This window comes from Strigops habroptila, chromosome 2 (genome assembly GCF_004027225.2).
Source record: "Strigops habroptila isolate Jane chromosome 2, bStrHab1.2.pri, whole genome shotgun sequence".
NCBI classification, from domain to species: Eukaryota; Metazoa; Chordata; class Aves; order Psittaciformes; family Psittacidae; genus Strigops; species Strigops habroptila.
Window position 1 is genome coordinate 122,726,278 of NC_044278.2, and position 11,902 is coordinate 122,738,179.

The 11,902-nt window shown below is 52.4% G+C and overlaps 1 protein-coding gene across 3 annotated transcripts; it reads right to left on the minus strand.

Moving 5' to 3' along the window:
* Positions 1–6,734: 6,734 nt before the first annotated feature.
* LOC115604320 (hemoglobin subunit epsilon) lies at positions 6,735–8,987 on the minus strand. 3 transcript variants are annotated; one of them, XM_030477313.1, is made up of 4 exons: positions 8,495–8,987; positions 8,166–8,388; positions 7,714–7,954; positions 6,735–6,983 (listed from the first exon to the last, which is right to left on the minus strand). In XM_030477313.1, exons 1-4 carry the CDS (start codon positions 8,584–8,586, stop codon positions 6,805–6,807), a joined length of 735 nt encoding a protein of 244 aa, XP_030333173.1. In that variant the 5' UTR covers positions 8,587–8,987; the 3' UTR covers positions 6,735–6,804. The 3 variants fall into 3 exon arrangements, with proteins under 3 accessions (XP_030333173.1, XP_030333175.1, XP_030333174.1); XM_030477314.1 differs by having other exon boundaries at positions 6,799–6,983; positions 7,714–7,959; positions 8,495–8,697; XM_030477315.1 differs by lacking the exon at positions 7,714–7,954 and having other exon boundaries at positions 8,495–8,914.
* Between the last annotated feature and the right edge of the window lie 2,915 nt (positions 8,988–11,902).

The following is an 11,902-nucleotide window of genomic DNA, read 5'->3' on the forward strand; positions in this document are numbered from 1 at the left end:
TTTTGGGTAGGCAAGATTCCCACTTCCCAGTGACTCCAGGGTTGCTGGCCATGGCCAGGCCAGTGTTTGACATAGGAGCCAGAGGAGGTATTTGTGAATGGGGTTGGTTTTCATGCTGTAGATGATGGGGTTAAACACAGATGGGACAAAAAGGTAGATGTTGGCCAGGAGCACATGGCTGAAGGGTGCAGTGTTCTTCCTGTACTGGTGTATAAAGGATGCACTGACCATGGGGACATAGAAGATGAGGACAGAACAGAAGTGAGAGGGCTTTGGTCTGCTTCTCTCTGGATATGACCAGCAAACCACCCCCAGCCCCATCTTTGCAATCCTGGAGGAGCAGCTCATCAGATGGCCATGTAGTGATCAAAGGCCATGGCCAGGAGCACTGGGGACTCCATGAAGGAGAAGGCATGGATGCAGAGCATCTGGATGAGGCTGAAAGCTAATCTCTCCAGAGCCAACCCAGAAGACATGCAGCAGCATGGCAGGGTGCACAGAGTCAGGTCCAGGTCCTTGGTGGCCAGCATCAAAATGATGGGCTGGTGGAGCCTTTGATGAGCAGGATGGTGCCATTCCCAGCACTGAAATGAGGTACCTCAGACAGCAAGGGAAGAAAACCCAGCAATGGAAATGAGCCATGCAGGGAGTGCCCATCAGCAGGAAAAGCCAGAGCTGCTGTTCCCTGGGGACATGCTCTGCGCTGATGCTTTGCCTGCCTTAAAGGCCCCTTTTTCATTAGCAAGCTGAGGTAACACAGGATTTGATTTCCCAGGGCAATGAGAGCAGGCTGGTTTCTCAGTGTGAAGGTGTCATTTCTTTTCTCCTCCTTGAAGATGTGCCAGAGCAGGGACGAGCACTTTGCAGCACCGGGTCAGGCCTTTTTCCTGCTTTCTCTTCCCCAGGCTCCTCATCTATAAAGTCAACGATACCATCATCTATTGCCTGGAGGCCACATCCCTGCCAGGACATTGCTGCAGCCTCTTCTCTCTGCTGCTGTGAGCAACATCACTGTCCCCCCCTGGCATTCAGGGATGGTCTCTGCTTCCATGTGGGTCCCTCTCCAGCTCTTTAGATCAGATTTGCAGCCTTTCCCCTTGATTCCCAGCCTTTTCCACACCTCCACTCTCAGTACCTAATGCACAGAGCCTCACCCCATCCATGCAGGACACAGGGGCTTGGAGCAACCTGCTCTAGGGGAAGGTGTCCCTGCCTGTGGTAGGGGGCTGGAACTGGAGGAGCTTTAAGGTCCCTTCAACCCAAACCACTCTGTGATTCTATGACTTCAGGAGGACAAGGGTCCTTCTCACCATCCCTACTCCTCTGGGCAGCCCTGCCCTCTGGAGCTCTGCAAAGCACTTCCTTGTGCCCATGGCTTGGACTGTGGCTTGGGTCCTGGCAGATCCTGCTTGTCCTTCACCTTCACCCTTTGCTACCCCATCACCCACCCTTACATAGAAGGGGAAAGGAAAGGGGCTGCAGCTTTCTCCCTGTTCTGTGCCTGTGCAGCACCCAGCGCCGCATGGACTTGACACGGGGCTACAGGAGCAGCAGCAGCTACTGCAGTGTCTCTGTCACCCATCCTGACACCGTGGGGACACGGTCACTGATGCAAGTCCACATCTGACAAGGCACTGGCAACTCAGAGCATTGTCATCCCCCTTAGGAGACTGTTTACTGTTCTAGTTGCTATTGCCATTGCTACAGCTTTTACCGACAGCACACTGAGCTGTTCAAGGTGACAGGTATTTCTGTGTGTCAGTGATACAGCAACTCCCATCCTTAGCAAGGATGTTGTTATTACAGCTCACAGTTGTGGGTAAATGCAGCAATGTGTGCACAAACCCAGCTCTCGTTTCTTCTACACAACTGTCAACCGAGGGCTTCCAATGTGCAGCCCACAGACACCTCAGGGAAACAGAGCGCTGCGTGAAACATGGATCGTAAAGGCAAAGCTGCACTTAAAGGGCTGAAGCTTTGAGTACAGGAATGGTGCCTTTTGGGTAATAAGTAAACAAGTAAGTTCTAAAATGCTTTTTAACATGTGCTATTTATTTGCCAGGTTTTTCTGCTGCTCTTCTGGCTGCTGCGGTGGCTGATGTGGAAGAAGTTAAACTTCTCCAGCCTGTGCAAACAGGGAACGTGGCATTACTCAATGGGGGAACATGGCATTGTTCAATGGGGGAACGTGCCATTGTTCAATGAGGGAACGTGCCATTGTTCAATGGGGGAACGTGCCATTGTTCAATGGGGGAACGTGCCATTGTTCAATGGGAGAATGTGGCATTGTTCAATGGAGGCATGTGGCTAAACTCATTAGCAGGCCATGAAGAATGGAATTAGGCTATTTCCAACTGCCCCACTTCCCACACAAAGCTCCAGACATCTGTGCCTTCTCTCTCCCTCTGCCAGCTGAATCATGAGCTGGGTGAGTTAAATTAGCAGACAGCTTTCCAGGGCTCTCTAGTCATCTTCAACATGCAAATAGAGACTTAAGCATTTGAGTCAGGGTGTACAGATGTGAATGTGCTCCTCATCCTCATCATCTGTAAACGTGCTCTGGATGACCCACAAATGTCCCATGTTCACTCTTTGCATCATCAACTGTTCTGGCCTGGATGAATAGCCATTATGCTGGGAAAAGCACTGTCCTCAAGCCATGAGGTGGCCCCAGAGGATGGGCATCCTGCCCCCCCAGTGCTCCTTGGTAAAGCACTTTAATTGCTCCACAGTGAGGATGAGTAAGGAATATTCCTCACCTGCTTCTCCCTCCTTGTTGAGGCACATAAGCAGTGTGCCTGCACACAGGGAAAGGATGGGTTTGCACAGCCAAGCTGGGTCTGTGCCATGGGGGAGGCTCCGGCCCTGGTGGATGCTCAGCTTCTGCCCAGAAGGATGAACACAGAGCCTGTAGACAGAGCATCATCCTTGCTCAGTCATGCTTTATGGCACCATCTGTCAGGCGCTCTGTGAGTAAGGACCAGAGGAGCCAGGCTGCCATCTCTAAGTGTGCTCAGCAGCAGCCACTTCAGGGGCAGGAGCAAAACATCGTCCCATCAGCACATTGTGTTTAGTGAAGGGTCCTGTGAAAAAACACAGTTCTTAAAGCTTGACTTCAAGGCTTTAGATCCTGTCTGAAATGTGCTGTTGTAGCACTGGGTGTTGGTCTCTATAGAAATGTCCACTCCCTCCTCCAGACATCAGCAATTGCATCCCTGCAATTGCACCCCTGTGTTCCAGCAAGAGGCACCCGGGCTGTGGAAAACACTGAGAGGAGACAGTTTTGGGGGGAAGAAATAGGGATGGATGATAAATATGTATGTGGATAGATGGACAAACGGGCAGCAAGGGCTGTGCTGGCAGCTGCCTGGGTGGTGAGGTGATGGGTTTGGAGTGAATGCTGGCTGGGATAGAGTTAATTTTCCTCACAGTAGCTCCTCTGATGCAGTTCTGGATTTGCAACGAAAACAGTGTTGAGAAAACACCAGCGTTTTCTTTATCTCTGAGCAGTTCTTACACAGCAATAAGGTCTTTCCTGTTTCCCACCCTGCCCCACCAGCCAGGGGGCTGGGAGCCTATGGGCTGGGCAAGCTCAGTAGAATCCCTCCTGTCTGACAGGCACAGAGATTTTCTGTCCAAATATCTCTGTAATGCAACGTGCAGTGTAAAAGCTGCCGGCAATGGTTGCTGCAGGGGCACGGAGCCATTCAGTGCTGTGGGTATTTCCATGCTGCTTCTTGAAGAAAACAACATCTTTATTTACTTCTCAAAAGCAATAAAGTGTCTTTTGCAGAACCAGAACAAGTACATTACCACCCATCCTCATTTCCCATGGGAAAGCACCACAAGCAGATTGCATGGATGGCTGAACTGTGTTACGATCACATCCCAACCCTGCCATCTCTGAGACCTGTCTTCTGAAGCTCTGACACTCCTGACAGAGAATTCCCTTCAGAGGCATCAAATCGTTCCTTACACTATATATAACTCCAGCAGAGGCAGCACAGAGTCACTTAAAGAGTATTTTTGCCTTATTCTAAGAAGTGAACTGCTTTTTTTCCCCTGCTCCTGTTATTTTGGCAAGTGTGGGGATCAGGATGGATAAAAATAGTTATTCCCGTTAGCCCTTTGGTTATCCTGCTCCTTCCACTGACAGGAAGCTCCAAACAAGAATCCCTTTAAAGGCTCTGGGGTTTGATTAACTCGTTACAGGTTTAAGCAGGAGGTTTGAAGGTTCCATTTCAATGTGCTGCAGCACTTAACAAGAGAGAAACCCCACGACTGGTTTTCTCCTAAGTACAAAAAGCACCACCGCACCTTTCACTGCAGGGACTCCATTCACTGTCCCAGCACAAACACTCGATTGATTCTTTTTCTTAACATCTGTAAAACCTGCAAAAAAAGGTCTATTACAAGATAAATAAGGCGCTTGATCTTTTGTAGACCTGGGGGCTCCATTCTCATGGTGGGCCTTGGGAGGGCAGGCTCCAGAAGGAGAGATGGATCTCCTGATGCCTGAGGAGGAGCACCATCTCCTAGTGCTTTCCCCCACCAATTTTCACAAGAACAAATCTTCCTTTCATGGAATCTACTCAGTTATTAGTCTGTGCTGTTGTTATGGAAATTCCCTTCCTTCCCTCCCAAAGCAGCACGATGTGCTCATCCATCAAAGGGTTGCAGTGCTGTCTCAGGTCTCAGAGAAGCTGCTGTGACAGGAGAGCAACCCATCAATCTGCTGGATAAGCTTCCCATCATCTCAGGGCTGCATGATGCTGTTCATGGGGATTCAGGAGGTTTCTATCATTTCTAAACTGGACCTGAACCAAATCTGGGCTGTGCAGATTGCAACTCCTAACCAGTGAGAGGACACCAAGAGCACTGGACCAGCCTCATGGTCACAGCTTTTCTGGTAACCACATTCCTCCGGTGTGAAGGACATCACCTTACCCCAGATTTCCACCTCAGTTTGTTCTGTCCACGGAAATTGTGCTACTCTGTGTGCCAGCAAAGCAGACCAAAGCAGCCACCAGCATCATGCCCTCTCCCTGCTGGTCCTCACTGACCTTGGGCTGTGTGTCTCCACCATTCCAGGGGTGCTGTGGTCCTTGCCCATGGTGATTAACCCCTATCCCCCTGTGTCTTGGCTCTTCCTCATCTCCTTTCTCACCTTCCTGGACTCAGCAGTGCTTTTTGCCATGCTCCTTGACTCGCTGATGGCTTTCTGCCCCCCCCAGAGCTCTGTGACCATGCCAACAGGTATGAGGGCAGCCAAAACAGGGCTGATGCGCCCACAGAGGAGCATAGTCCTGATCATATCCTGGTTCTCCATCTCCTCTGGCTGCCTGGTGACCAGGGAGCATCTTGTCCCATCCCCTTTGCCTCCATCCCATGGTGACCTGCCTGCCCTCCTGAGTGAGGGTGAACAACAGCATCTATGCCCTGGACCTTATTTTCTTCACCGTGGGTTCAGCTCTCCTCTTTATTTTGTTGTCCATTGTGGTCCACCATGGGTTCAGATCTTCTCCTCACTTTGTTGTCCTCTATCATGGTCTTGGTGACACCTTTCAGCATTGCCTCCAAGGACAAGGGCCTGCAAGTTGCACAGTCCTGCACAGATTTGGGAAAGAGGCATCCCCCTCTTCCACACTGTGATGGGAAAACCTACATTCCCCCCACCCTTCTTCAACCCTGTCTTTTACAGCATCCAGATGAAGCAGTTACAGAGACACCTTCAACTTGTTTCTTTCCCTCCAAAACAAGCCACAGTGAGCAAAGCCCGCAAACTTCTGCAGACTCCGAGGGCAGAACCACGGGATAATGGGGTGGGAAGGGCACTGCAGGGGCCCTGCTCTGATTGCCTGCCCAAGGCAGGGTCAGCACACGCTACCTGCACAGCACTGCCAGGAGCTGCATGTTCTCTATACAAAACCCTGTGGGTTTGGCTCATGGGAGATGTTTCCTGAACCCAGGTGGGGTGAGGGCATGTTTTGAAGGATTATGGCCCAAAACAACTGTGTTATCCCTGCGAACTCCAGAAACTTCTATCAGAGCCAGGACTCTGCTGCCCCAGATGCTGTAAACAGGTCTGTTGTCAGCCCCCTTGTGCAAAGAGTCTCCAGTCTTGGTTTAAGACAGGATTTGAGAGTAAGGTAAACAGAGTCCTGGCCATCTTCATGGGGGTTTTTCATGTTTTGTACAATAAAATAGTTAAAAAATTGTATTTGCCACTGTTGTCCCAATGAATGAATAGCCAAGCCTGACACACAGCCTTGCTCCATGTACCATGAAGGCCCCTCAGAAGGAGGGTCAGGCATGGCAAAGCCCAGATACCAGTTACCATGGTGGGTTTTATTCACTGGGCGACACTGGGAACTGAATGCCTTCAGTCTGCAAGGGAGTGTCTTTGGCACTGTGGGTGCCCAGGGATGAGGGTCTGCTACGTGCATGATAACCCCCCTCGGGAAGCAGTGGATTCTTTGCAATCTCTCATTATTCCCATGCCCCTCTCTGAAACACCCCCCAGTGTCAAGGCCCTTTGTATGGGTTGTCCCTTCCCAGCCCCTTGTCATGCACTGGCAGGGAGCGCACATGAGGGAGCACTCCAGAGTCAAGGAAACTCTGTCTGCCACAGCCCTTAGAAACAAGGAATATGCTCACAGAGGATGTCATTGCACTGAGAGCACAACCTCCCCTGGCCCGCTCCCTCCCCAGCACAGACACAGCGACACGGCAGACGTGGTGCTGGGAGAAGGACTTTATTTGGTGGTCACAGCTTGTTAACACCCAATGAGCATCTCCTTGTGCTCAGAGGTGCTGGTGGTGGAGCAGGGACCCCTCCATCCCTCCGGGGATGCTCAGTGGTACTTGCGGGCCAGAGCGTGAGCCACGACACCCACCAGCTTCTGCCAGGCAAACTGGCAGGCGGGGGTGAAGTCCCTGGCGAAGTGGGAAGCCAGGACGATGATCAGGATGTCCCCAAGGAGCTGGAGGAGAGAGGAAAGCAGAAGGGTTAGTGTTGCTCGAGCCGCAGCAGACCACGGCGCAGGGACCGGAGCTGGGGGTGCCCTGTTGGACCCACAACCCCTTGGAGAAGGCTCCTGCTGCACACAGCTCCACCACCCTCACCCTGTGCTGCCGTGTCTTTAGCTCTGAACAGCTCCTTCCTTTATACAAGCTCTGCCTCCCTGGTTTTCCTGCTGCAGATGACTTCCCTCCGGTCCCTGTCCTCCCTACACAGCACCTGCAACCCACAGGATGCACTTCCTGCCTCCTGACTTCTCCCCCGAGGCTGGATCCCCCTCTGGTAAAGACCCTCACATGCTGCACATCCCCCCTCTTCCTCCTCAGCATCATCGGAGTGGCCCTGGGGCTGCAGGGCTGGGTATAGGGTCTGGGTATGGGGCTGCAGGGCTAGTTATGGGTCACCCCGTGTTCCCTGGGACTGCTACAACAAAACCCTCAGTCTTTCCATAGAAAACTCTGGGAGTTTTGGAAAATTTCTATTGATTCTATGATTCTAAAATAATATTTGCTTCATTTTTTAAAAAGAGAAAACAAAAAGAAAAAAGAAACTTTAAAACTATTCTCCCCCCTTTATTCTCCCCCCCCCCCACCCCACGCCTTTGGGGATTTTAAAGCAATTTGGCCTGAGGACCCACCCCACAAAATTATGTCTTTTTTGCTTTCTCTTTAGATGTAAATGAAGAAAATAATCTGGTTTTCTACAGAAGTGTTGGAGGGAGGGTCCCACCCGGGCAGGCAGCACACGCTGGACAAGGCAGGAACCTGCTCTGTGGTTCTCAAGCTGTTTATCTTGCTGCAGGACCCATGATTTCCTCCATGCTGTGCTTCGCTTCCCTCTGCCCCCTCCAGCCCATGCTGCACCTTCCCCTGGGTGTCTTTTATCCCCAACCAGATCTCGTTCAGGTCTCCCAAGACCTTCTCCTCCCCATTGCTGTGCTAGGGCTAAAAATGGGACTTTTGAGTGTGAAAGTCACCAAAACTGTTAAAACCAGCCCCAAACAAGCTGTCACCTCACTTGGGTACCACAGCTGAAGAAAGCAGCCCCCAACAGTGCTGCTGGGGGCAACACCCCCTGTTTCAGAGCAAAACCTGCCTCTCCCCACGTGCCATTGGAAGGGGCTGGGGCTGCAAACATGGCTCACCCTGAAGTTCTCGGGGTCCACGTGCAGCTTCTCGCAGTGCAGCTCTGACAGCTTGGAGTAGGTCGCCTTGATGTTGTCCAGGTTCTTGACAGCCTCCCCGAAGGAGGTGAGCACCTTCTTGCCGTGGGCACGGACCTTGGGGTTGCCGATGATGGCCGTGGGGCTGGACAGGTTCCCAAAGGAAGAGAAGAACCTCTGGGTCCAGGGGTAGACGATCAGCAGCCTGCGGAGAGATGGAGGAACAGAAGACACAAACACATTAATGCTCTCGAATGGAAGTGCCTCTGTGCCTCTCTGTCCATGGTGCAGGTCCCAGGGGCTGGACCTACCTGGCCAGGGCCTCGGCACCGCATTCCTCCACGTTGACCTTGCCCCAGAGGCTGGCAATGAGCTGCTTCTCCTCGGCTGACCAGTGCACCATGGTGTCGGGTTGAGGCTGCTGCGGCGGCAGGAGGGAGGACACGGACCCGTGGCTGCGCTGCGGACCCCACACAGGCTTTTATCCCCTGGAGCAGCTCCTCCCCGCAGGGTCATTGGCTGGGGCGCGATGGGGGTCCCCGTGCGGGGCAGCAGAAGGGGATGGTCAGGGTGTGGTGTGTGGAGAGGGCGCCTCTGGTTATCCTGATCTCAAGAGCTTTATCCCTGCCCTTCTGTGCAGGCATCCACAGACCAGCGTGGGCCCCTGTGCAGGGAAAGGGCTGCACAAGCCACTGCAGTGCAATAGTCCATCATGGTTTGATATGGGGCTCGGTGGGTGTGAGCCTTGAGCCATGGCCTTCCCAGATGCTGGATTTGCCTCAGCCTCCACCAGCAAAATCATAGAATCAATGAACTGGGTTGCGAAAGAGCTTCAAGATCATCCAGTTCAACCGCTCCCCAGCAGTGCCAAGGCCACCACTAACCCACGGCACTGAGGCCTCGGCTACACGGGGTGTGAACACTTCCAGGGATGGTGACTCCAGCCCTGCCCTGGGCAGCCTGTTCCAATGCCTGAGCACCCTTTGGGGAAGGAATTGTTCCTCAGCTCCATCTAAACCTGCCCTGGGGCAGCTTGAGGCCATTTCCTCTTGTCCCATCCCTTGTTCCTTGGGAGCAGAGACCAGCCCCCTCCTGGCTCCATCCTCCTGTCAGGCAGTTGCAGAGAGCGAGAAGGTCCCCCCTGAGCCTTCTCTTCTCCAGACTAAACCCCCCAGGTCCCTCAGCCGTTCCTCATCACACTTGTGCTCCAGGCCCTGCACCAGCTCCGGTGCCCTTCTCTGGACATGATGGATGCTCCTGCCAAAATGCAGCCCCTGGCACAGCATTTGCACAGTAAACTCTGCAGATCCCAGCACTGCAGGAGGACTCCAGTCTCCTTCCACCACTGGGATCTGTGGATCCCAGTGCTGGAGTTGATCAGTTGATCAGAGGATGCTCAGGCTTTGCAGCTCAAACCTGCATTAACCCTGCATTAATGTCCTCCTCCTATAACTGGACCTGCTTGGTTTACTTGTCCCTTTTGGAGCAGGCAGAAGCTCACCCAAATGTTCTCCCATCAGATGTAAAAGGACCAGCCAGATGCAATGCTGCTGGCCAGGGAGCAACTGTCAAACAGGATCACCCTTTCCAACCTGGTCTAGTGTGAAGTGTCCCTGCCCGTGGCAGGGGGTTGGAACTGGATGAGCTTTAAGGTCCCTTCCAACCCAAATCATTCCATGATTCCATGGTTTTCTGCATAAGAAGCCCCAAGAAACACTGTCCTTGCTGGAAGCAGAGGGGCTTTGATCCTGATCCCGATCCCAAAGCATCTAGGGCAATCTGTTGTATTCCTGTTGTTCTCCATGTGGTTTGGGTTGGGCTAAGTAAGAGGTCCTGGGTCTTCTTGGATGGGGTGTTTAGGTGGCCAGGCTGCAGCAGAGCTCAAGAGCTGATCAAGCTCTTCTCAAAGCCAGACATCAGGCCTTGCTTTCCTCCATGGACCACTGCTAAGTGTCTTCTTGGCCTTTTATTGAAAACACAGGAACGGGGAGGAAAATCAGTTAAAAGAAAGAAAACACCGAGGGGAACTTCAGCTCGACAGTATGTCCTTCTCCCTGTAGCTGTGGATGCTTTCCCATGGAACAGGGATGAACTGGCTCCATCAGGGCTGTCTACATCTGCCTTTCCTGCAGAAAACCCAATGCCCATCGGCCGCTGAGCCAGTGCATGATGACAAATCATGTCAAGCACCTCATGGGGGAGAGAACATGCAGGAAAAATGCCTCTGAGACAAACTGGGAGCAGGAAAAGCAGCGCAGGGAGAGCACATCCCACAGGACCTGTTTGGGAGACAGGGACTGGGGTGTCATCCTCTGGTTGAGGATGGGGATGGGAGTGAAGCCACAGGGAGCAGCAGTGGGCACCGTGTCCATCCTGCCATGCTGCTGGTGCTGGGGATGGAAACCCTCATCCCTGCTCCTGGGAAGGGGTATCCTGGTGGGAACATAGACAGCAGGAAGAGCTGTCCTGTCTGCACTGACCTGTGGGGTCTCACCTGAGAGGTCTGCGCAGCTCATTTCTACCCCAGACAGTTTGCTTGCGGGAGGAGACCCATTTGTTCACATAATTCAATCTGAAGTCTATCAACAATCATTTCATATGAAAGTCTGTGAATATCTACCAGGAAACCTATGAAAAACCATATAGGAACCTCTTTTTTCTGGCCCTGGACACCTCCTCTCTGTGCTGCCCAGACTCCCTGCAGGGCGAAAACACTCTGGGACTTACTGCAAATCATCTTCTCCCCTTCCCAGTGTCTGACTTGACACCAGAAGCTAAATCATAGAAGTAGCTTATTTTACTGGACTAGGTGTCCTCTGCAGGTCCCTTCCAACCCCAAATATGATGTAATTCTGTTCCTTTGAGCAAGAGAAGGGGCATTTATGGGTCACTTTTAATACCTTCCAGTGGGTCAGGGGCAGAGGGTGGGATGCCCACACATGTGGATGAAGCAGGGGTAGGACGCAGTGCAGAGAGGGTGTTGGAGACATAGATATAGAGCTGTGCCCCCTTTTTTCACTTTAGAAATCCAGCACGTCCTTTCAGCAGCACTTTTACTGCGTCACACTCGGTTCAGACAGTGCTGCCCATGCCAGGAACAAACTCTACCCTGGAGAGTCCTGCTCTGCTCTGCAGGTACTTAACACCCACAGCACGACGCACAGAGCATTGGCTGATGCCCACCTCCAGGAGTGATTACTAGTTAGCAGGGCTGGGCCCCCACAGCTGCAGAATGGGTGGCACAGGGTGAAGGTGCATAAACAAAGTCTGCACAAGTCTTGATAGCAAAATGTTTATCTCCAGCCTGCCCCCACCCAGCAGCTGCTTGGCCACCATGAGTCAGCTCCTTTCTTGCAGGCTTTGTGCCAGGAGTGGGGTTAAAGCAGTAGATTAAAGTCTTCACTTTATCCTCCCTAAAAAATACGAATCCTCCAATTTGCCTGCAATAAACATGCAGGTTTCACACCAAAACAGGTCCTCAAAGCTGACTTCCCAGTGCCCAACCACAGGGGTAGCAGGCCTGCACCTACCCAACACTCTGTAAGTGTGATTTCCAAAGGCAAATGCTGCATAAACACCCCAAAACCCCACACATAGAACAAAGGGAAGTGGCATTTTCCAGCAGCAAAACACATGCTCTGCTCAAGCTTGCACCCTGACCCCTGGATCCCCGTGTCCCCCCAGGCCCTCGAGGCTCCCAAGGACACACAAACTCAGCG